Source organism: Chiloscyllium plagiosum, unplaced genomic scaffold, assembly GCF_037043375.1.
Source record: "Chiloscyllium plagiosum isolate Xiang-an unplaced genomic scaffold, Cpla_swu_hap1 HiC_scaffold_10, whole genome shotgun sequence".
Classification (NCBI taxonomy): domain Eukaryota; kingdom Metazoa; phylum Chordata; class Chondrichthyes; order Orectolobiformes; family Hemiscylliidae; genus Chiloscyllium; species Chiloscyllium plagiosum.
In genome coordinates, this window is record NW_028270148.1 from 77,975,142 (window position 1) to 78,001,779 (window position 26,638).

A 26,638-nucleotide genomic window follows, 5' to 3' on the forward strand; every position below is an offset into this window, starting at 1 on the left:
CCTCTGATCCCTTTTTAAGTTTTTCCCCCCTCTCAAAAGGGGCTGTACCCACTATTTTTATACTCCCCTATCCTAGGGAAAATACCTTGGCTATTCACCTTAACTATCCCCCTCATTTTATAAACCTTTATCAAGTCACTCCTCAACCTCCTGCACTCTAGGCAAAATAACTAATTGTCAGGTGGAAGTATTGAATTTGGGAAAGGCTAACTGTAACAATACTGCACAGGTACTGGGGAATGTAGATTGAGTGTGGCTGAGGATAATCCATATCTCATGTGGGAATCTTTTAATGGGCAGTTGATTAGAAGTAAGGATCAGCATGTTTTTCTGAAAGTAAATAATTAAAATGGCAAGATTCAGGAACCTGAATTTGAGAGCTTAAGTCAAGTAGAAAAAGGAGACTTGGGAAGGTTTTTAGAAACGTCTAGAGTATCTAGTCCTCAAAGAAAACAGCAGGAAAGCACTTGAACAAGGAATTAGAGTTAAAAGTATAAAAATTGGCAAGTCACATTTGGAATATTGTGCACAGTTCTGGTCACCATTCCACTTGTAGGTTGTGGATGCTTTGGCAGAGGTGCAGAAAGAATTTACCAGAAGGTTGCCTGATTTGAAGGCTATTGGATATGAGGAGAGATTGAAAAAACTTGGTTTGTTTTTACTTGAAAGTCAAAGGGTAATTAATCTGTGAGGTTTACAAAATTGAGTGGCAGGAATAGACGAGATAAAACTTCTTTCTCCCAGGATAGAAATGCCAATTACTAGGACACATACCTTTAAGGGAGAAGCTGGGGGGGAGGGGCAAGATTAAATGAGATGTCAGAGGCAAGTTTTTTCTTCTTTCAGGATAGTAAATGCCTTGAATGCACTGATAGAGGAGATTGAGGTAGATACAGTTGCAGCATTTAAGGGCAACTTGGCAGGTACATGAATAGACAGGCAGTAGAGGGACAGCATAGGCGCAACTTCAGAAAGGCATCATTTGTCAGCACTGTTTTAGTAGGCCAAAGGGCCTGTTTCTGTGTTGTGCTTTTCTTTGACGGAAAAAGTTGTATGGTTCAGGTTTTGGTGTTTTCAGTTGAAGTTGAATTTTTTTTTGTTAATCAGAGGATCTAGGAAAGGAAAGATGTAGCATTTAGATAGAAGCTGTAGTCAGGGGTGAGAAATTAAAAAATACATCCCCTCAAAGATAGGGATCACCCCAAAGAAAAATCGATCAATGTAGCTGAATTTTTTTCAAGTGAGGTTGTGAAAAGGCATTTCTAAACAAGCCAAGGCAAGTGGAACGATTTGTAGTTCAAGTTTAAATTTGCGCCCATGTTGTCTTCGAAATAGCTGGTCACAGGTTTAATTTCCCATGATACTAAATTTTTTTGGCTTACTGCTTTTCTGAAAGCCTTAATGTAAATAATGCTGAATATATTATATATTCATTGAACTGTATTTCAAAGTTGGGAACTAAATATTCAGAGTTTCGTCTCTTTGAAAGGAAAGGATGGTGGGGTAACGTTGATATGGCATGGAATAAGTACGATAGGAAGAGATAATTTGTACAAACTTAGCCTATATCCCAACCCAATCTAGTCCCACCTGCCAGTACCCAGCCCATATCCCTCCAAACCCATATATAGGAGGAGGAAGAAACCATAAGAAGTTTATGGGCCCTTTGGCTATGTGGTGGAACAGAGAATACATCAAGAGATAATGTGGACATGTAACAAACACAGTACATTAATCACAGGGATAGTCAGATTGGCAGAAGTCATAATATTTAGGACCGTTTCCTAGAGTGAGTTGTGGATCCAACCGGAGACTGGGCTGTTTTGGATCTGAATGTGTAATGAGGCAGGTTTAATAAATGATGTCAGCATGAAAGATCCCCTTTGCAACGTGATAATAAGATGATAGAATCTAGCATTCAGTGTGAGAGAGGGGAACTTGGCTCAGATACAACTAAGCTTAATTAAGAATAATTACAAAGGAATGAAGGAAGAGCTGACTGAAGTGGACTGGTGAATAGAGTTCAGCAGCAAAGATTGTTGGGGAACAAAGCATTTTAAGAAAATTCATGACTCATGGCAAAAACATGTTCTAGTGAGGGATGAGGGTTCGAGAAAAAGAATGAGCGAACTGTGGCTAACCAAGAAGTTCATGATAGTATCAGATTGAAAGAAAAACGTGTGGCAAAGCTTAGTGATGAGAGGATTGGAAAGTTTTTAAAAAATTAACAAAATAATCGATAACATAAACTGAAGATAACTTGCAAGTGATAGTAAGTCTCTTTACACTTTTTAAGAAAAAAGAGCAAAGCCATAGTGAATGTGAAGCCCCTTGAAAATGAGGACTGCAGATGCTGGGGATCAGAGCCAAAAGGTACGGCAACATCCGAGGAGCAGGAGAGTCAATGTTTTGGGCATGAGTCTGAATCAGGAATGTGGGTTTGGTGGGAGCTGAGAGATAAATAGGAGGGGATGGGGCTGGCGGGACGGTAGCTGAGAATGTGATCGGTGGATAATAGGTGGGGGGTGATGGTGATAGATTGGAGTGGATAGGTAAGACGAAAGATGGTCAGCTAGGACAGTTGAAGAGGGTGGTTGGATCTGGAATGAGGTTGGGGGAGAGGGGAGATGAGGGAACTGGTGAAATTGACATTGGTACCGTGTGGTTGGAGAGTCCCAAAGCGATAGATGAGGCTGCCTTCCTCCAGGTGTTGGAGGTGACCCAGGACTTGCATGTCGTCAGTGGAGTGGGAAAGGGTGTTGAAGTGGTCAGTCACAGCGGTGGAGTAGTATAGTGCATGTGTCCCAGAGATGTTCTCTGAAATGTTCAATGAGTTGGCATCCTGTCTCCCCAATGTAGTGGAGAACACATCAAGAGCAACAGGCACAGTAAATTAGGTGTTTGGATTGCAGGAAAACCTCTATCTGATGTGAAAGGATCCTTTGTGGCCTTGAATAGAGGTGAGGGGAGAAGTGTGGGTGCAGAATGTTGCCTGACCTGTGTTTTTCCAGCACCACGCTTTTTTTTACTTTTTATAATATTTTTTATTAAGAAAAAATAGATTTTTAAATATTAGAACAAATACAAAACAATGCAATTCAAAACCGTACAAAAATAGTACAAAACTAAACCCAAATAATAAAAAAACCCAACCCACCCTCCTATATGAATGTGTAAACATATATAGAGAAGTATAAAATTTCAAAAAAACATAAACTAGCTATTTAACTAAATAAATACCTAACAACAAACAAATAAATAGTAATAACTCAGCCCAGCCAAACAAAACACTCATACATTCACAGTTCCTCCTCCCTGGATATTGGACTCATGAAACGCAATCGTTATGGCTATATAAAAGCCCTTGTTAGCGTAGCGGATAAATCTGTGTCCAGGTATTTCAAAAAGGGTTGCCATGTCTTGTAAAAATTCTCAGTTTTGTGATATTTGTGAGAAAATCCAGGGGAATATGCTCCATAACAATCGTCTGCCAACCCAACAGGCCTGGGGGGTTTTCTGATATCCAACCTAGCAAGATATTCTTCCTTGCACAGAATGTAAGAAAAGTTTTTTCTTATGCGAGTCTGCAGGAAATACAGTGGGCAGGCCCAAAAGGAGCGAAATAGGGTCCTTCTCCACCCCTACACCTAAAACCCTCTCCATTACAGCGCTCCAACATGTTTGAAGCCTGTCACAAAACCAAAGAGTACCCGTACAGACCTTGCACTTGGGACATGCTGAAGATACTCCTGGTTTAAATTTTGACAAAAGGTCAAAGGCTGAGTGGACACTGTGGAGAATCTTCAACTGTAAAGCATGGGTCCTGTTGCAAATTGATATCTTCCTTTCATTCTCCCAAATATCCTCCCATGCCTCTGAAGAAACTTCAGCACCCAGCTCTCTCTCCCACATCTTGCAGTCGATCAGATTCATCTGAGGTGGTGCCCCCCCAATTGGTGATATAGAGTACTGACAGAGAGTGTACTCTTAGCCCTTAGTACCCTTCTTTCTATGTCAGATTTGTAGGGATCAGTCAAAAGTGCGGTCTTTTTTTTAAAATAAAATCCCTAACTTGAAAAAAACGAAAGAGGTCTCTATGAGGTAACTCGTACTTGCATACTAACTGATCAAAGGACATCATTACATCTCCCTCAAATAAGTCACCCATGCAAGATATACCCCTAGCTGCCCAACATTTAAATCCTGAATCTATCATACCTGGTTGAAAATTCGGCATACCCACTAAAGGTATAAACAAAGATGTTTTGCCAATATTACCTTCCCTCTGCCGAATTGCGCTCCATGCTTTAACAGTATTGATGACTATTGGGTTTTGGCAATATTCCCTAACTGTCCTCACCTTGTCCAAAAACAGCAAACTGGTAAGGGGGCACCTTGCCTGGGAGACTTCGATACCGAGCCATATTGAAAGAGGGTCCCCACAAACCCAATCACTTACATAGGTCAATAGCGAGCTTAATTGGTCATTTTTAATGTCTGGAAGGTTCCCCCCAATCTGTGAGGCAACTGCAGTTTGGCTAATTTAATGAGGGGCCGTTTACGGTGCCAGATAAAGGAGCTGAACCAACTGTTCAGTCTCCTGAGTGTTTGTTTATTGAAAATCAGGGGGAGCATCCGTATAGGGTATAGCAAACGAGGGAGAATATTCATCTTTTAATAAGCGCTATCCGACCCAACCATGAGACTGGAAGTGCCTCCCATCTTTGGAGATTTTGTTTAATTTTTTCAAATAATTGAGTAAAATTGGCTTTGAACAGCCAATCCAGAACTGGAGTAATGAATATGCCCAAATACACAAAACCCCCCTGTGACCACCTAAATGGGAATCTATAGTCACTCTCAAGAGCCAACTCTTTTGTAAGACCACTCACAGGCATAGCCTCTGATTTAGCAAAATTAATCTTATACCCTGAAAAAGCGCCAAACGCGTGAATGCATTGTATCAGGCATTGTATGAGACTACTAGATTTGTCAAGAAAATTAGAACATCATCTGCATACAGCGAGATCTTATGTAATTTTGACCCCACTTCTGGAGCTGATATATTGAGATCCCCACGAATGGCCTCTGCCAACGGTTCAATCACCAATGTAAAAAGTAATGGTGAAAGGGGACAGCCCTGCCAGCTGCCCCTAGAAATATTAAAATTGCTTGATCGAACAACGTTGGTAATGACCGCAGTGAGAGAACCTTTATCCATCTTATGAAAACTTTGCCCAGACCAAACCGGTCTAGAGTATAGAAAAGGTACGGCCACTCAACTCGATCAAATGCCTTCTCTGCAGCTAAAGAAATCACCAATCCCTGTATTGTCTGCTATTGGCATACCTGAATTACGTTAAGCAGTCTTCTAATGTTATTGGAGGATCTGCGACCCTTTATGAAGCCCATCTGATCCTCTTTAATAATAGAGGGTAACACAGTCTCCAGCCTTAACACAAGAGCCTTAGGGAGGATCTTAAAGTCCACATTTAAGAGCAAGATGGGCCTGTATGAAGCACAGTCTTCCGGATCCTTCCCCTTTTAAGGATAAGTGAAATATTGGCCTGCCTCAGAGATGGTGGGAGACAAACATGACTGTATGAATCATTAACATATTCAGCATCGGGCCTGACAGTATACTTAAATTCCTTCTAGAATTCATTGGGAAGTCCATCAGGACTGGGTGCCTTTCCACTTTGAAGCTGCATCACAGCTTCCTGCACTTGTTGCTCTGATAATGGGGCATTGAGAAAGGACTGTTGTTCGGGGGTCACACCCGGGAACTTCAGATCTCTAAAAAAGGATTCCATTTTGGCCTGCCCCTCCTCACAATTCTCAGACTGATATAACTTAGAATAGAATCGCTGGAACGCCACATTATTCTTTTTAGAATCACATGTTAGGTTCCCAGACCCTTCCCTAATCACTGTTATGGTTTGTGGGGCACTTCTCTTTCTAGAAAGGTATGCTAAGTATTTGCCTGGCTTGTAACAATGCTCGTATAACCTTTGCTTTGCAAAAGCCAGCTCCTTCTTTCCCTCTGCGTGAGCATGGAATTTAGTGTAGACCGCAGTGCCGTAATCCTCTGTAGTTTGACCAACGAGGGTCTGTGAAAATAGGCCTTCTCGTCTGCCTTCAAACGTGCTTCAAGGAGACGTTGCTGCTTGCCCTTCTGCCGCTTCCTACTTGTGGAATATGAAATATCTAACCCTCTGGCATAAGCTTTGGCAGTTTCCCAGAGAACAGATGAGCTATCAACTGAGCCTATGTTGATGTCTAGGAATGCCTGAAATTCCCTAGAGAAATACTCCACAACCTTGCTGTCCATTCGCCAGTACCTGAATCCACTGTAACATCCTTAATTTTAACCATGAGGTACACTGCAGCATGATCAGAGGTGGCAATAATACCAATCGTACAGGATGCCACCAGATCCAGGGTTAACGCAGGGGTCACAAAAAAAAATGAATCCTCGTGTGACATCTATGTGGATTGGAGAAAAACGTGAAATCCCTACCTGTAGGGTGGACACACCTCCAGACGTCCACCAACCCTAATTCCTCACACAGACCCAATAACTGTTTAGTTTGTGTAGAGGGTATCGAGGGATCTTTAGACAACCTGTCTACTGTGGGGTCCATGAGGCAGTTAAAATCTCCCCCTATAATGATGTGCCAAGACTTGAGACTTGTCAGTTTAGAAAAAGCATCTACCTAGAATTTAAGCGGATGAACTGGGGGACAATAAACATTTAAAATGCCATATTCTTCCCCATTTATCAAAGATTTAAGAATTACAAACCTCCTGTATGTGTTTTTAACACATTCCAACAATTTAAATGAGCAATTTTTCCTTACCAATATAGCCATTCCCCTACTTATATTAAATGATGAAAAATAAACTCGGTCAAAACCATTCTGCTGTAATTTCAGATGCTCCTTGTCGTCCAAATGTGTCTCCTGTTACAAAGCATTATCCACTTTCTCCTTTCTAAGACTCGAGAGTACCTTCTTCCTCTTAATTGGTGAGTGACTTCCCTTGATATTCCAGGTACACCATTTAATCAAGTCACTAGCCATAATCTTCTGCAATTACATTTGAATTCCAGAGAGGAGGAACCCAAACCACAAATTGCTGAGCCTTAGTGTTGCACGGTCCACCAAATATAAAAACTACATAAACTAAAACCACTACATTTAAGAAACATACAAAATTATTAAAAATAAAAAAAACAAAAACCAGAAGACAAACCAACATATAAAGCGCCAATAGCGCTGAGTAGGGGACTATTTAAAAAAAGAGGGACTAAGTACCCCACCCATCCCTTAGTATCTCCTAACAAAATTTAAAATGTGCATCTTAACCACCGCCAGACATAGTTTGAACCAAATTATTATCAATAGAGGAAAAAAAGGGGAAAAACAAAGCTCGAACCGGATTTCCTCCATTTCTTTTACAGAATGATAAACGTATACCCAAGCAACAATATTTATAAATACTACAGTTGTTTAAATTAGGTTAGTTTGTCCACAAAGTCTCTTGCCATCTCCGATGTGTCAATGAGATGCATGGATCCATCTAAGGTGATCCGAAGCACTGCCGGTTATCTCTGAGTACTGACTCCCAAGCTCCTTTAGTCTTCTCTTGACGCCATCATACAATTTTCGTTTCTGGATCACCGCCGCTGAAAAGTCCTGAAAAAACATGATCTTAGACCCCTCGTAAATTAGGGCCTTTGGATCCTTCCCCTGGAGTCTGGAAGCCTCCATGACTCTCTCCTTATCCCAGTAATGATGGAACCCGCACCAGGAAAGACGAGGGCGTTGACCCAGACCCGGCCTCTGTGTTACGACCCGGTGAGCCCTCTCTATCTTCAATCCTCTCATGCCAATCTCCAAGTCAAGGAATTTCGGAAGCCAATCTTCAACAAATTCCGCAGGCCGCTCACCTTCCCTACCCTCAGGTAGGCCGATGATCCGAATGTTTTTTCTCCTGCTCCTGTTTTCAAGATCATCCACTTGGTCACGCAAATTACGAACCTGCGTCTTCAGGGCTTGGATCTTTTCCTTGAATGAACTGGCATCAGCTTCCATCACTGTGACCCTGTGCTCCACCTCATCCGTCCTCTTCTCCAGGTCTCCCAGCTGCTGCTCATGCTTCTGCAGCATGAGAGAGACTGGAGCCAGCTTCTCTTCAATCTGTTTCCCCAACATCTCGCAAGATTTCAAAAGCTGGCTCACCACGTCCTGGAGAGTAATCGGCTCCGACGCTGCTGCAGGCCCGGCCTCAGATGCGCCTCCTCCCTTTTTAGGCATTTCTGGACAGCTGAAAATACAGGTAAGTCAATTTTTAAATGTTTCTTGGGGCTCCACAATCTTTCCAACGCCCCAAGAAATCCTGATGACGTGGGTTGGGTGGGTCAAAGGACCGTCCTGCTCCTGCTGCGATGCGAAGCTCTGCAGTATGAACTTCTCAGATCACCGCCATCTTAGATCCCCCCAGCACCACGCTTTTTGACTATTTGGAAAATGACATGGAGAAAGAATACCGGGGATCCAGGAAATGGCAGATGTGTTGAGTAAATACTTTCCTTTGCTGTGAAGACTGCACAAGAATCAGCAAGTTAGCCAACATTTCTTCCATGCTGTGCAAGTATGCAGCCACTGCAAGGTTCCACACATCATGGCATTGCCTTCCAGTTCCCGAAGTCACTGCTGCATACGGACCTCTGAGGCCTGCATAGCTGCTAAGAAAATTAGAGGAAATGCTGCTAATAATAGCATTTCAAAAATTACTAACTATTTGAGGCGTAAAAGGAGGAGGGGAAACTAATCAGGATAAAGACCAGTAAGTTCTGTCTTTGATAGCATGCATTGCTAGGTATTAAATGAAGTAACTGCAGAGGGATCCTTCTCTTTTGGAACAGATTGAGTCTATAGAGCAATTGTAGATGACCTAATTGGGCAGAAGCTTGGAAATGGCGCATAATGTAGGGAAATGTCAGGTTATGTGCTTTGGCAGAAGGAATGGAGGAGCTAAATATTTGGAGATGAATTGCAGATGGATATATAATATAGGGATTTGGGAGCCCTCTTCCATGAATTATAAAATATGAGCGTCAGAGTTTATCAGGTAATAGTGATGACAAAGGGAATGTTGAACTTTTATTTTAAACAGGTGGATTTTAAAGTGGAGAGGTTTTGCTAAAACTGTACAAGACACTTGTCAACCACACCTGGAATACTGTGAACAGTTTTGGGGCTCTTATCTCAGGAAAAATATACTGGCATGGAAGGCAATCGAGGGAAACTTGCTTCTGCATAGATACTGTCTTGAGAGGACTATCACCTGATGAAGGAGCGACGCTCTGAAAGTTAGTGTGCTTCCAGTTAAACCAGTTGGACCTGGTGTTGTGATTTTTAACTTAGTCTTATGAGGAGGTTGTGTATGTTGGGCCTGTAACCTTTGGAATTTCGAAGAACGAGAGGTGACCTGATGGGTAAATGCAAGATTCTTGAAGAACTTGACAGAATAGGTAAAGAAAGGTTGATTCCTCCCGTGGAACAGTCTAGGATCAGAGGGTATAATATCAGAATAAGGGATTGAAAATTTAAGACTGATATAAGAAATTTCTACAGAGAAGTGTTGAGGTGATGTAGTAAAGGTTATTGGGCAAAGACAGGAAGGTAGAGTTGGGTATCAGATCAGCAATGATATCATTGAATGGCAGAGCAGATAGGTAAATGGAATGGTTTACATCTGCTCCGAAATGTGCATCTCTAAAGCACATTTCTGCCCCAGAATTAAGTAAATTGAAACAACATTGTCTCCTTGTTTATAGAATAATCCTGACTTGTAGTCTGAAGGTAACTGGTGATTTGGTTGCACAAATACAAGCAGCCCAAATGTTTCTTTGTGTGTTCAGTCTGTGGGCATTGCTGGCCTAAATTAACTGCAGACTCATGGATATAATTGCCAAGCTCTGAACTCTTAACCAGTGGTTGGCCCACTGCCATAGCAAAAACTGTGTAACAGTAATCATCATTGAATCCTGATCTGGTGTCTCAGAAGACCAATATGGCACTCGTAAGACTAGAGGAAGTTTATCCATATTCTGCATTTTAACTGGAAATGTAAAGTCTTGAAGTTATGTTGTTTACTTTTGAACCTTTTTAAACTTAAGATCTGATGTTTCCAATTATTGTTTTGGCAGAGTTAACTACATTTTGTATTAACGAACATAATTTAGCTTGATTTTTGAGTCAATTACATTGAGTTTGAAATCTTTTGGGTCTTAGGAATGACTAAAAGAATAATTAATGCAAAGATTGCATGTTTGGACTTCAGCCTGCAGAAGACAAAAATGAAGTTGGGTGTTCAAGTTGTCATCTCAGACCCAGAAAAATTGGACCAGATTAGACAAAGGTACTGTTGATTTGAAGCCGGAGACGGGGTGAACCATTTTTTTACTATAATTTTGTTATTCAAGTGAGTACTGAGATGCTTGACTTTTAAATTGAATTTTTAAAATCATCTTGAGATTGCAATTGGGAGTTTTCAGACATTTCTTTTGTAAATGGAATTGAGGGATTATCTGTCTTCTCCCCTCAGCCTCTTTTTCTATTTGTCTGAGACTGGACACCTGTGACCATTTATTTAAAAATTGCTGAATACTAACAAAAGGAAAATTGGGTGGTTACTTCCCTTGACATGCTTCTCTGCTACCCTGTCAAATCTGCCAAAGAGAAACATTTGGACTCTTCTGTCCTTGCAGACACTGTCGTTCTTTTCTGTCAAGTGTTTAGAATGTCTCCATTTCTCTTGGAATTCTGTTTTGAACCTCCTCCATTTCTGCCTGCTGTCCAAGCATCATAGCAGCCCTGATCAAAGACACTTTAGTCCTTTGTGACTTTGTTTAATGAAATTACCCCTGTTTATTCTGGTGGAGCTGTTGTTCACGCTGATACGCTGGCTATACCATTCTGGAATGCCTCTCCTCCTTTGGCCAGCTGAGTGGTCTTGCTCCTGTATAAGTGGCTATAGCCAGCAAGACTCTGGCATGACTTCTCTTCCTGCTCCTGATTTTTTTTTAGGCCCCAAGTTCAATCTGTTTCACATTTACATGGTGCCCCTTAGAAAATTCAGGAAGAGCAGTCTGGTCTCAAGCTTTACCGTGCCATCACCATCTCCACTGTCTCTAGTTTGTTGTGTCAACATCCAATATTAGATGGACAGAAGTTTACTCTAGTAGAGAAATAAAATAATTATCTTAGCCATGCCACAAACTTTGTTCCTTTGCCACTGACTCCATCCCAGTCTCTTGTATAGGGCTAAATTTGAAGATTTGCAACATAGACATTTTTGGATTACAACTTGTGATTCTGAACTGATTTTCTGGCCCATATCCTCCTCCATGCCAGAAGTGCCATATCCTCTGTCATTTCCTTTCTCTGCCCATAGTGGCAGACATTTTAAGAAGTTCAGAATACAGAAAGATGCACTCCAAAGAGAGAGAAGTATCAACCATCCATGGTTAACTAAAAAAGTTCAAAATAGTATCAAAATTGATTATTAAGAAAAGCATATAATATAAAAACCAACAAAGATTAATAAAGGAAAGAAAGATTAGGAAAGAATGCTAGCTGGAAAAATAAAAATGCAATAGAATGTAATGAATTGATTTTCTATGTATATTTAGAAAGGAAGAGTGTTATCAAAGTGGATATTAATATTTCAGAAAATGAGTTTAGGGAATTAATATCAGATGAATAGGTATTTTGCATTGGTCTTCATTAGCGGATAGAAATAATATCCCAGAAGTAGCTGTAAATCAACAAATGTAAGTCAGTGCCACAATGTGTGGAACCTTGCAGTCGCTGCATGCTTGCATCACATGGCAGAGGAAATGTTGGCTAATTAGTTGATTACTGTGCATCAGTCATTGCAGTAGAGGAGAGTATTTCACTCGTCATGCTAAAAGAACCTCACTGTTACGACGTGGAGGTCGTACGCCTCATTAAAACCAAACACCCCTCCTCTTACTCAGTTAATTGTGAGTCACAGAAATCGGTCGTCTCTGCTGTCTTCAAGCTTCTGTCTGTTGATCTCCCTGGGTCATTGTGGTTTTTTGTTGCTGCGAGTATGTTTTATAGGAAAAGGTATTTTTAAGAGTGTCTTCTAATTTCTTTTGAGAGCAAGCTGTTAAGATGGGTGGTTAGCTCCTCAGCTCTAAGGCAGTTGCTCAGCTGATCAGTGGCAATTGTTTTGACCAACTTTAAAAATGCCCTGGTGTTACCCAAACGCCCCCGCCCCCAGCATAGTTCTGTGTCATTGGTCTGATGTCAAAACAATAAATTCAAGCTTATTTGGGTTTTAGTATCCTGAGCATAATTTGAAGTTATTGGTTAAATTTGAATTGTTGTCAAAGCAACAATCAAACCTCAGGTATCCATTTAATACATGTATCAATTTTGCAATTGTCTGTCTCCCAGCTATTCCATTCGATTCAGGCAGCTGAGCCTGCACTTCACTTTCATTTCTTCTAACTTCAGAAAACACACATTATTTTAAAGTGATCATTCGACTTCAAAACACCTCTCCCACTCAAGAAAAATGAACCATCATAATGAAAAGATGACTTCATTTTTTTTCTCTAATTCTTAATATCATTGTGAAATATATATGTCATTAATCTAAGTTATATCTTTTTAATTCTGCGCGCATATATAATTTTGGAATCAAAAGGTCCAATCTTACCTACGCTTTTAAATCATAATAACATATCTGCAATCATATTCTTACAACCCACAAAGCGTACAGTTTGTAAATTAAAAGTCTTTGACATGAGACTTGAACAAAGTAGTCGCATATTCTTGTCTTCAAATTTTTCCAAAAGCATGAGAAGGTTGTGGTCAGTCTACATAACCGTCTCTAACGCATTGTTGTCACAAACATTAAAATGTTGTACAGCCAGTACCAAACTCAATAACACTTTTGTTTTGATAGCATATGTTCTCTGGGGGATATTGGGTTTCTTTGCAAAGTAGTAAATTGGATGTTCAATTCCATCATCATTACCCTGCATCAATACAGCTCGAACCCCTATATCGCTTGCATTGATTGCAAGTTTGTAGGGCTTCAAAAATATTGGTTTAGCTAAAACTGGTGTGGTAGTTAATACGGCTTTTAAATTCTCAAATGCTTCCTGGCATTGTTGTATCCACCGAAATTGTGTAATTTTCGTAAATCCATCAGCAGTGTCACCACATTGCTGAAATTTGATTAAGAACTGGTGGTAGAATCTGTTCAGTCCCAAAAATCAAGCACTTCGAGGATGGTAGTCAAAATTCCTCGATGTCTTTTGTCTTGGAGTCCTCCTGTCCCAATAATATCACCTCTGTCTTCACAAAATGTTTTTTTTTCAAATTTATTACCAGTTTTTCTTTTCATAATCATTCAAAGAGCTGCTAGCTGTCCCACATGATCTTTTTATGGATGGCTAAAGATCACATCAACATATGGTTGAATTTGTTAATCCTGCCACAATTCAGTTTGAGTGTCTTTTTAGATTAGATTAGATTACTTACAGTGTGGAAACAGGCCCTTCGGCCCAACAAGTCCACACTGACCCGCCGAAGCGCAACCCACCCATACCCCTACATTTACCCCTTTAACCTAACACTACGGGCAATTTAGCATGGCCAATTCACCTGACCCACACATCTTTGTGACTGTGGGAGGAAACCGGAGCACCCGGAGGAAACCCAGGCAGACACGGGGAGAATGTGCAAACTCCACACAGTCAGTCGCCTGAGTCGGGAATTGAACCCGGGTCTCTGGCGCTGTGAGGCAGCAGTGCTAACCACTGTGCTACCATGCCGCCCGTCTTTGGAATGTGACTGGTGTGTTCTTCATTCTAAAAGACATCACTTTGAATTGATGTAACCCATTAGGGGTTGCAAATGCAGAAACATCTTTTGCTTTATCTGATAAAGGTACCTGCTAGGTAGTAAGTAAGGTAGTAAGTCTAACTTCATGATATAAATGGTTTGTCCAACTTTTTCTGTACGGTTCTCCAACCTTGATATCGGATAGGAGTCTGATTTAGTTACTGCGTTTGTCTTCCAGTAGTCCACACAATCGTTGAGTCCCGTCAGGTTTAGGCACTAACACAAAATCAGCAAACTCCATTCACTCTGGCTCAGTTCGATGATGTCTTCGTTGAGCACCACAATCACTTCCTTCTGGACCTGTGCACCTTCGAGAGGATTAAGTGTTGTTTTATAGGAACAGCATTTCCTGCCCCCACCCAAGAGAGGGTATGCTGCAACATACCTTTCAACTGAGTTCTTTTCTCCTGAGACAGCTCCCTTTTCGATCCCATTCTTCAAGGACTTTGTTATTTTGAGGTACATAAAAATCCATGCCATGTCAATTTGGTTCCTCACCCACCAGAGCAGTATTGCTCCAGTTCCCTGTGTCCATTATAGTAAGGTTTCAATATATTCTCATGACTTATCCAATACAGTTTTTTGCTATCCAGCATTTGATAGGGACTACTAAACCTGGCTTTGAAGGGATCTTTTACCACTGGTAACAATACGAATACGTCATTCCCATGGGAAAATGTCTGAATTTGAATTTTTAATCTGCCACCTGCTTCGTTCCATACTGTGCCCTCTTCAGCTGTTGTTTAGCTAATTCACCTACCAGGCATAATCTCTCCCTCATTTCCGATACATAATCCAAGTGTGAGATTTCTGACTTTGGTCCTATCAGTTTTTCTTTAATTAGTTTTGAAGGTCCTCTCACTTCATGTCTGAATATTAACTCAAAGGGAGTAAACTGGGTATATTCGTTTGGGGCATTTCTAATGGTAAAAAGTATGACTGGGATACCTTTATCCCAGTCATTCGGGTAATCCTGACAGTATGCTTTTGACATGGACTTCAGGGTCTGATGCCACATTTCCAAGGCTCCCTGGGATTCAGGATGGTATGCACTTCAGTTAAAGTGCTGTATGCCTAAACTATCCATGACTTCCTTAAATAGTCTAGAAGTAAAATTAGACACTTCTGACTGAATCTGCCTGGATAGCCCATATCAGGTGAAGAAAGCTACCAACTCCTCTCTTTTTTGTGCCTCAACACTCCATAATGGAATTGCCTCCAGAAATCTGGGAGATACATCCCATTATGGTTAGCAAATACTGGTTCCCCCTTTTAGGTTTAGGGAAGGGACCTACACAATCAATCATAACCTGCTTGTGAAAAGGTTATTTGAATGCGGGAGTTGACAACAAAGGTGCTGGTTTTATTGCCTGTGTCTTACCTACCATTTGGCATGTATGATGTGTACAGCAAAATTTAACCACATCCTTATGCAGTCCAATCCAATAGAAGTTTATTTGTACCTTAGCCTGAGACTTCCACACACATCGAATTACCAGACTTGCTGGTAATTCATGTGCTACCCATAATGTTTCCTGTCTATGCTACTGACAGTACAATCTGGTGCATTTATACCCATTCATCCTCTGCACTAACTTGCTGTGGTCTCAATTTTCATTTTGGGATTCTATCCTTAAGATAAGCCTTCAGAATACATTGATTCCTTTTGAGTATGGATCATAATGTATATCTTTTATTGTCTCACCTTTCTGTTGTAAGTCCATTAGCTTTTCAGGACTCAACACCTCTGCCTGACTCTACCTGTTCAGGTTTTTCCTGTACTATTTAATCAAACCAGGTGTCAGATAACTGAACCTCCACTCCTTTGTCTTTCTCAAGTTATAGCAAGAAGGAAAAACTAATGACAAGGGGATCTTGTTATTAGAGTCTGGAAAAAATCCAGGGTTTTTTCTTTTAACTCCTCAGTTCCCTGGTTTTTCTTTGGCTTTTCCAGCATAAGAGGCATCACTCCCACCTTGGTTCCTGCTCAGTCATTTCCAAGAGCAAGCTATATTCCTGGAACTATTCAATCACTCCCACTGTTAGTTTCCCAGTCTTGATTTGGCTCTGCAACATGATCTTACACAGGTGAAAGCTAAATTTCTGTCCATCTGTTCCACAAGTATCACTCTGTGGTAACATGTCAGAAAGAGTGCATTTTAGTATTAGGGACTGACCAGATCCCATAGCTCTCAAAATTATCACTTCTTTCTCTTTCTCTCCTATTCTTCCTGAGTAAAATTAATCCACAGAGGTGAAGTCTTTATAGAGATTGGGCACTAACTCAGTACCCATCCCCTGCCTAGGTTGTGTATCTCCTGCAGCTCCTCGACTTTCCTTTTGGGTTTCCTTTCCTATTTCATTGATCCTATTGGCTTAGCCTCATTCGCCACATATTCTCCCACAGTGACTTCCTTCAACGACCAGCATTGTGATTTTACATGTCTCACCTTATCACAATGGAAACACCTGTGACCTTTCACCTCCTGCCCCCCCCCCCCCCCAGGCTTCTTCCCGTTTCTGTCCCTCACAGGATGAAATTCCTGTCGAAAGCTAAATTTCACCTTATGCACCAATGCATAATTATCTGCCATCTCTGCAGCTTTTCCCACTGCTTGAACTTTCTGTTCATCCCCAAGTTGTTCTTAACTCTGGAAGTGAGTTTTTAAACTCGTCCTGCAGAATAATGTCTCTTAGAGCTGCATATGTCTTGTGTATTTTTAAAGTCTGCACCCATCTATCAAAATTACCATGTTTAATTATTTTGAACTCCAAATAAGTCTGACCTGGTTCATCCTTTGTTTCTGAACTGCTGTCTATATGCTTATGGTACAAATTCATAGGTACTCAAAATAGTCCCTTTGACATCTGCATAATTTCTTGACCCCTCATCTGATGGTGCTGCAAAGACCTCACTCTCCCTGCCTACCAGCTTAGTCTGAGCTAGCATTACCCACAAGTTTTCTGGCCATTGCATCTGCCTAGCCAATTTTTCACATGAAATAAAGGCTTCAACATCTTTTTCATCAAAATGTTTTAACGTGTTAATTCTTACCTTCTCCCTTCACCTCACTCCTGTTTACTTTGCTGACTAATTTACAACCTTTGAGTTCGAATTCTTTGTTTTTGCTCAGCTAAGAATGTTCTCTCCTTTTTTTCTTTTGTTTCTACTCTCTCTGCTGCCTGTTTTTGCTCAGTTAAGAACCTTCTTTCCCTTTCTTTATCTTATAACTTTGGTTATATCATTTGCAACTTTTCTAACTCCACTGCGCATATTTGTTTGATATGCCTGAGTGCTTGACCATCGCTATTACAAGTTCAACTTTCCTTTTGTCACTGGTTGAACCCAATTCTAACGTGTTTGCTAATTATTGAAGTATATCCTTCCTCTGTCTAGCCAAACTTTCTTGGCAAATTTAACAAGCATCTTCAAACCCCAGAACCCGTCCAGCTATGTTAAGAGCCTTTTCCCTCATTTGAAATTTAACCAACCACAATTAACCGATACTAAACAGATTTTTTCACCTAAATTTTATTTAAAGATATAGAACACTAATTGCAATGTGTTTTAAGTCTGCTGGGACCTTTCATACCTCTAATCTGTTCAAGTCTGTCCAAATCATCCAGATCTTGGACTTCATTCATCCAGATCAATCTAAAACTGTCCAAATCCCAGTCTGGATTTGTCCAAACTTGTCGACAGACGACAAGCTGCGAAACTGTTACGAAACAGAGGTCAAACCCCTTAATTAAAACTAAACACCCAAAAAAAGTTCGCCTCACTTCATTGACTTGTAGAATCCTACAGTACAGAGACTGGTCCATGCCGACCAAAATAACCATCCATACTAACCCCACATCCTTGCAGTTGGCCTATATCCTTCTAATCCTTTTCCTATCCATCTATTTGTCTAAATGCCTTTTAAATGTCGTTAATGTAACCACCTCAACCACTTCTGACATCTCATTCCATACTCCATGTGCATACCATCCTCTGTGTTTAAAAACAAGCTGCTTCTCATGCTCCCTTTTATACTTTCCTCAACTTTAAACTGGGGAAACTTCAATTCCCCAGCCCTAGGAAAAAAACTGAGTGCATTCACCCTATCCATGCTTCCCGTGATCTATAAACCTCTGTCTCTCCACCCCACCCCTCAGTCTCGTATGTGTAAATCCAGCTTGTCCAACCTCTTCCTATAACACTCCATTGAGTCCTGGCAATATCCTTGTAAATTTTGTCTGCACTCTTCCCAGTTCAATGACATCCTTCCTATAGCAGGCGACCAAAACTGAACACTATGCTCCAAGTGGGACCTCACCGATGTTTCTGTGTAAATGCAACATAACTTCCCAACTTCAACACTCAGTGCCCTGACTGATGAAGGCCAGTGTGCCAAGAGCCTCTTTTACTGCCCTGTCTACCTGTGACTCCATTTTCAGAGAACTGTGAACCTGAACTCCAAGATCCCTCTGTTCCGGTACACTCCTTAAGACCCTACCATTCACTGTGAAACTCCTGTTAAAATGTGAGTGACAGAATTCCTAATTTCCACTATTTAAAGGAAATTACCAGTTTATTTTCATAATTGTTTCAATAGTGAACACTAAACAAAAACTATTCACAAGTCCAAGCCCCCTTTTCATAACTACTTATTATCTGGCCCCAACTCTAAAAATACTGTTCCAATAACACAATTGTCAAACATTAACTTAATCTCAAGTCCACACAGTTCGGTCTTCTGCAATGTCTTCCGTCTGCTCATCTCCCTGGGTCATTTTTTTTTCCACTACAAGTATGTTTTGCAGGAAAAGGTACCTTTGCTGATGAATGTCTTCTAATTTCCTTGAGAGCAAGCTGTTAGATGGGCAGCTAGCTTTATGGCTCTACAGCAGTTGGTCTGTTGTTCAGTGGCAATTGCTCTGACCAATTTTTAAAGTGCCCTGATTTTATACCTCCCAACATCATTCCATGTCATTGGTCTGATGTTGTCAAGACAATAAATTCAAACTCCATTGGGTTTTCTTTTCCTGAGCATAATTTAAAGTAATTGGTGAAATTTGCTTGTTGTCAAAACAGCAACCAAAACTTGGGTATATTTTGGAACAGTCATTCTAGCAGTTCCATTCGGACCGCTGAGCCTGCACTTTAAGTTCACATCAAAATTCAGAAAACTATTTATTTTAAAGTGAACACACTCATTTAACTTCAGAACACCACCATTTTATTATATATTTGTAAAGTCTTCCTTTATTGTCCAGTTTTGACACCATAACCTTGATGACCTGTTATGATCTCTCTACCTTGATTGATTTGTATGGTTTTACTTTTAATTTTTTGTAATTATCTCTGCCTCAATTAATCAGATCATAGGTCAATCCTTCATTTGCTATTCAGCTGCTGATACTTTACTCACACCCATCTGACTCTTGATCACCTGCAAAAAGTTGTTGTTCAGCTTGTTGCCACTGCACTCCTACCATTTGTACAGTCTTCAGATTTCTCTGCCTATAAGTTGTGTGCCTGTGTGCGTCTTGTCACTTCACCTGACAAAGAAGCAGCTCTCTGAAAGCTTGTCATTTCAAATAATCCTTTTGGACGTAACTGGTGTCATGTAACTTCTGACTTTGTCCGGTCCAGCATCAACACCTCCACATCGTTTTCACTACTCGAGACAGCAGAAAAGGGAACTGCAGTTAACGTGAATAAGGTGATCTGTCCAGTCACCCCTCTCAGCCCGTACAGTGGGATTCCTGCATTTGTGTTACTGCTATCAAATACTTTGAAAACTTCATTTTTTTAAATTTCCAATTCTTGATTTATTTGCTTTGGTCACTGCAGTCCAACATTATCTGAAACTTGCCACCACTTATCATTTGTTCAGTGGATCCCTTCACCAGTCTTTCACGATCTTGAGATTTCGGCAATCAATCAGGTCTGCAGAATCTAGACTGCTCCAATTCTGACTTAAGCCTTTTGTCCTTATTTTTATGTATAAATATCTGAGTCTCCTTTTCACTTTTGCTTTCTCTGCCATTTTTTCATCGATGATATTAGCAGTTACTAGGTGATGACCAATCTGGCAACCGTCTTGAGAGTGAGTTGAGAACTAATAAATCGCTTTGTCCTGATGGACTTAGTCATACAGCACAGTTCAACCAGTCCATGCCGAACATAATCCCAAGCTAAACTCGTCCCGTATGCCTGCTTCTGACCCATATCCCTCCACACCTTTCTCATTCATATATGTATCCAAATGTCTTTTAAACATTGTAATTGTACTCATATCCAACTACTTCCTTAGGAAGTTCATTCACATTCGAACCACCCTCTGTGTAAAAAATTTACCTCCATCTTTTTTAAATCTGTCCTCGCACTTTTTTTTAAAAAAAAAATGTGCCCGCAGTCTTGAAATTCCCCAACTTGGGGAAAAGACAGCTACCACCAACTCCATCTATACCCTCATTATTTTATAAACTTTACATCCTTGTGTGCTCCAGTGAAAAAAGTCCCAGCCTATCCAACCTTTCTATATAACTCAAACCTTATGTGCCGGCTAACATCCTGGTAAATTTCTTCTGAACCCTTTCCAGATTGATAATTTCCTATAGCTGGCGACCAGAACTGGACACTATTCTAGAAGTGGCTTTACCAATGTCCTGTTCAACCTCAACATTAACGTCCCAATTCGTTTACTCAAAAATTTGAGCAATGAAGGCATGCATGCCAGATGCCTTTTTAACCCCACACTCTGTATGTGACGGAAAATTCAAAGAATTATGTACCTGCACCCTGGGTCCCTCTACTCTGCAATACTACCCAAGGCCCGCCATTAATTAAATAAGTCTTACAATTGTTTGTTCTGTTATAACGCATATTTTATCGATGCAAATTTGCTGTAATGTGATTGACAAATTGGGGATGCTGTTTTGGTTGTAACGTAATTACAGCATTGTCACTTTAAAGTATGATTTTTCTATAACGTGAGGTTGCACAAGAACACAACAATCATGTTATCAAAGAACTGACTACCAAAATGTTATATCTTGCATTTATCCAGATTGAATTCCATCCTCCATTTTTCAGCCTATTGACCCATTTGAACAAGATCCTTTTGTAATCTCAGAAAACTTTCATTATCTACTTGCCACCAATTTTGGTATCATCCACAAACCATGCCACTTATATTCTCAGCCAAGTCATTTATCAGAATGACAAATAAGAGGACCCAGAACAGATATCTGTGGGACACTTAATCCTAATCTTAATAATTTGACTATTGAAAGAATTGATGCGTTGGTTTCAATTTCTTGCGGTAACACATTCCAGGCCCCTCTTTTAAAAAAAAACAACAAAAAAATTGCCTCATCTCCTTTTAAACTTAAGTCATTTTACCTTAAACCTATGTCCTTGAGTATTTGACATTTATGCCCTAGGAAAAAGACTGACTATCCATTCTGTTTATGCCATTCATAATTTTGTAAGCTTCTATTCTCCTTCAACCACCTTACAAACAGTTTGTCCAATCTCTACTCATGGATGTAGGTTTGTTTGCTGAGTTGGAAGGTTTGTTTTCAGACATTTTGTCACCATACGAGGTAACGTCTTCAGTGAGTCACCAAACAGAACACTGGTGGTGTAACCCACTTTATATTTACATGTTTGAGTTTCTGGGGGTTGGTGGTACCATTTCCTGTCGTGACGACATTTCCTAAGATGATGTCATTTCCTGTTCTTTTTCTCAGGGGATGGTAAATAGGATCCAAGTCAATCCAATTGGAATGCTATGCTTCTAGGAATTCTCATGCGTGTCTGTTTGGCTTGTTCTGGGATGGATGTGTTGTCCCAGTCGAAGTAGTGTCCTTCCTTATCTATATGTAAGGATACTGGTGAGAGAGGGTCATGTCTTTTTGTGGTTAGTTGATGTACATGTATCCTGGTGTTTTAAAAAATTCTCAAGGTCAGGTTCGTAGGAGAGTAGTCTGACACAGAACAAACGACCAAGAGGCGAGTCTGCTAGAATATGGGCATTTTATTCCCCGCAGCGTCGCCAGAACGGGTCTGGCTTATACTCACTCTACATGTTACCAAAACTGGGAGCCGTCAGTTCTCGTAGAGCGGTTGCCAACAACCCACGCTCGGCGGTTAAACGTAACCCCGGAGCAGACTCACCGAACTGGAGACTTTTCCAGCTGATATACTCTTTTCCAGATATAAACATTCATGTGAACAGCAGAGCAAGGCTAAAAAACACATTCCATTCTGGTTACATACAGATAAGAAGATTCACACGGGACTAAGCAACACCTCCATTCCGGTTAGATTCACACATGTATTGGGACATAATTTTTAACCGTTTCACCACATTCCACTGCTTGGAATTTTACACCACACCTGGTGGCTAGTTTTCTGCCTGTTTGTCCAATATAGTGTTTGTTACAGTTCTTGCAAGGTATTTTGTAAATGACATTAGTTTTGGTTGTTGTCTGTATGGAGTCTTTCAAGTTCATTAGCTGCAACAACAAACTGCCGTTCCTAGATGTCACAGTAGAGCAAACAGCCAATGTGGAACCAGTGTCTACAGAAAAACAACACGTACAGACCAAATATTGAACTACAGAAGCAATCATCCCAGCATCCAGAAATGAAGCTACATTAGAACATTACTTCAACGAGCCACCACACACTGCAGCACAGAACAACTACACAGAGTAGAGGAAAATCACCTATATGGTGTATTCAAAAAGAACTGGTCCCCAATGAACTGATTTCTGAGCAATAAATCCAAACAAGCAGACAAAACACACTCAGAAACCCTAGCCACTCTCCCTTACGTCAAAGACTTTTCGGAAATTACTGCCAGACTACTCAGGCCTCTTGGCATCATGGTAGCCCACAGACCCACCAACACAGCTAATGAGCAAACACTGTATTGGCAGAAAACTAGTGACCAGGATACATGAACATCAACTAGCCACAAAATGACATGAGCTGAAACTTTATTGCTGGAACAGCACAGCAGGTCAGGCAGCATCCAGGGAACAGAAGATTCGACGTTTCGGGCACATGCCCTTAGAAGATTCGACGTTTCGGGCACATGCCCAGCGTCTGCAGACCTCACTTTCTCCACAAAATGACATGACCCAGTTTCACTAGTATCCCTATACATGAAGGAGGAAGCACACCACTTCGACTGGGACAACATGTCCGCCCTAGGATAAGGCAAACAGACGTGCACAATAATTCCTAGAAGCATAGAGTTCCAATTGGAATGCCATCAACAAGCACATTGACTTGGATCCCAACCACCCCCTGAGAAAAAGAACAGGAAATAACATCACCACAGGAAATGGCATCACCAGCCCTCGGAAACTAAAACATATCAGTGCTTCATTCAGAGGCTCGCTGAAGCCAAGTATGGTGACTTAACGTCAGAAAACTCACCTTCCAGCTCAGCGAACAAACCTACATTCAGAATCTCAACCTGAGCTTCAAAACTCGCTATCTCTACTCATGTCATAATAGCCTCTAAACCAGGCAACATGCTGGTAAACCATTTCTGTACCTTCTCCAAAGTCTCCACATCCTTCCAGGTAGTGTGCCAACCAGAACTGTACAAATATTCAAAATATGACTTAATTAAACTTCTCCACAGCTGCAACATGACTTGCCGGTTTTTATACTCTGTGCCCTGACCAATGAAGCTAAATATACCATATGCCGCCTTGTCCACTTGTGTTGCTGCTTTGAACTGTGGACGTGTACACCTAGATCTATTTATATCTTGATGCCTCTGAGGGTTCTTCCATTTACTGTACAGCGAACATAATTTCAAGTAACGTGTTCAGATAGTTACACTATAGCTACAGTTCCAGAAAACCTTTAAGATGCACATAAAAGACTATAATAGAAAATGAAAGCTTATGCTGCAGATGTTAACATATTGGACATGAATGGAAGTTTGCATAGCTGATGACAATCAGACATCATAAGCAGGCTGTTTTTCTGGTTTGAGAGATGTAATGAATGTAATACAATAGAATGCTGGGACCTCAAGTTAAAAGTTTACAATTATGTAGAATATTGGATGAAGGAGCTGATGGTATGATTGCTAGATTGGCTGATGGCGTAGCTTGGAATGTAGAATGTTAAATAATTTAGGGAAGCAACAAATAGATATAGTTTAAGAAAGTGGGCAAAGATGTTGTAAATAAGTATACGGTGGCAAAATATGGAATTGTCTGTTTGGCAGGAAGAGGTAAAAAGAAGCCTTCTAAGTAGAAAGTGCAGAGCTCTGAGTTGGAGTGATGGTGTGCTAATGCCTGAATTGCAAAAGTTAATATGCAGGTACAGCAAGTATTTAGTAGAGCTAATAAAATATTTTTGTTCATTGCGAGGGGAACCCTTTGCTGAAATAGTTATGCTTGAGTTACATAGGGCATCAGAGGGGATCATATCTGGAGGATTGTTCAATGTAGGTCTCTTTCATCAAGAAGGGATGTAAATCAGTTGAAAGCAGATCAGAGGAGGTTTTCAAGGCTAATAATTAACCTGATTGAACTTTCCAAGGTATTTTCTCTTTGGTAGAATGTGGAACTAGGGTTTCTGTTTGAGATAGAGAAGTGGTATCTTAAATGTCTTTGGAGCAGTCATCCTCAAAAGTGAAAGTAGGCAGGTTGATAAGCAGCATTTTCTGACTAGGTGGAAATGTGGAGCAATCAGATTAGCTGTGATCTCACCAAATGGTTCAGCAGGCTTAAAGGGTGTTAATGACCTACATCTGCTCATAATTGGTATGTGCATGATCTCTTGACTCGTTTTCTAACTTGCACCTTTTCAATGCACCTGAGCTCTCCCCAAATCCTCCTCCTCACCCATGATTGTTCATTTGTCACCCATGCTTGCTGCCTGATATTGTTTCTTTGCAGTCCTTAGTCCCTTATTTTCAAACTCCTCTTTTCCCTTCTGTACATTTATACATACAAAACCTTTAAATAGTTTGTGTAGAGTTTAGGCAGTTGAACAGTTAGATTTTATAAACTTAATTTTTTCTGTAAATACCCATATGTATAGTGTGTAAATGCATTTCACATTTTTTCCATAACAGTAGTTAAATGTAATAGCTTCAGCCTTTTGTGGTCAGGGTTATGATTCCTTCCTAAGTCAGTTTTACCAACTAAACGACATCAGCTAATACGTCAGAAGCCTTTTGGGTAGCTTATTGAAATTGCTGCATTTCTATATATTGTTTTAGTAATTGTTTTGCTTTTTGGATATTGATTTCAGAGAATCTGATATTACTAAAGAGCGAATTCATAAGATCTTGGCTACAGGAGCAAATGTCATCCTGACCACTGGTGGCATTGATGACATGTGTCTAAAGTATTTTGTGGATGCTGGTGCCATGGCAGTCCGCCGTTGTCTGAAAAAGGACTTGAAGCGAATTGCAAAAGCAAGTGGAGGTAAGTTGAAAGTCTGACTTGGCAACTTTTTTTTTCTCTTTTTGTTTCATCTTGTTTATTTTGCACCATTCAAGTTTGAATGATGGGCATTTTTTCACTCTTCCTACCAAAAAGAGCATCATTTCAATTTTGTCAAATATTTTTTACATCAACCTGTCAAGAAGTGTTGTTACGCATCTCTGAAGCTGATGGCACTTGAACCTGTACTAAAAGACTGCTATGCTTTTTAAAAATCATCAAAAATGCAGTGACAAAATCTTGGGGGGAGGTGAGAAGGTCTGCTAGTCATGAATTGCTCTTCAATGATTGCTGCTGACTGCGAAGCAGTCTATCCTTGAGCCAATTCATCCGGTCTATGGACAAGTCATTGACACTGAGAATTATTTGGAAGGACCTGTGTATTGCAAGTGTGCTCACCGGAGGTTTAAATTCCTTGGACAATAACTGTATTTACATGGGAGCCAGGACTTCTAAAGCATCCCAATGTACAGCAAATGTTTTCCACTTGACACCAGCAGATCAGGAAATTTGATTTAAACGTGTTAGAGCTTTTGAAATGAAAGCAGAGAATCATTTTGAGCTAGGAACAAAAGTCCTAATTGGTCTCCTCCATGGTTCATTGAGATAACTGACCTAAGAATTTTGAACTCCACTTTCCTTCCTTGTCCCTAAAACCCTTGATTCATTTATTGATGAAAAATCTTTTAATCTCATCCCTGAATATACTTAATGACTCAGACATAACTTTCATTTGCATCAATTCACTACCATCAAAAGGAATTCCTCATCTATCTTAAGGTGAGATCCCTCCTTGTGAGAGTATGCACTATGGCCCTAGAGTCTCCCCCACTGGGAAACGAGCACTTTGCATACAGCATGGAAACAGATCCTTTGGTCCAACCAGTCCATTGCCTCAATGTTCCCAATCTTACCTTTGTATGTTTTGGCCCATATGCCTCCAAATGTTTCTTATTCATTGGATTTATGCAAACGTTTTTTAAGTATAACTGTACCTGCGTCGTCCACTGTTTAAAACAAAAAGTTGGTCTTTTTAAGTTCTCCTCTCTCCTTGCAGATATACCTCCTATTTTTGAACTCTCCGCCCCGACCCTCAGGACAGGACCGTTGTCTTTCACTTACCTGTGCCCCTCATGTTTTGTAACTCTCAAGGTCTTCAAAGAATCTTTTATCTTTAAATAAAATAACCTGTTGTTCTTAATTCCTAC

The 26,638-nt window shown here is 40.5% G+C and overlaps 1 protein-coding gene across 1 annotated transcript in view; it reads left to right on the forward strand.

Moving 5' to 3' along the window:
- Positions 1 to 26,638, forward strand: part of tcp1 (t-complex 1) — a 60,851-nt gene that overhangs the window by 16,825 nt on the left and 17,388 nt on the right. Inside the window, exons 7-8 of the mRNA XM_043696178.2 lie at positions 10,302 to 10,428; positions 25,237 to 25,412. Of these exons, the coding sequence (XP_043552113.1) occupies positions 10,302 to 10,428; positions 25,237 to 25,412 (303 nt within the window). The remainder of the gene's footprint in view (positions 1 to 10,301; positions 10,429 to 25,236; positions 25,413 to 26,638) is intronic.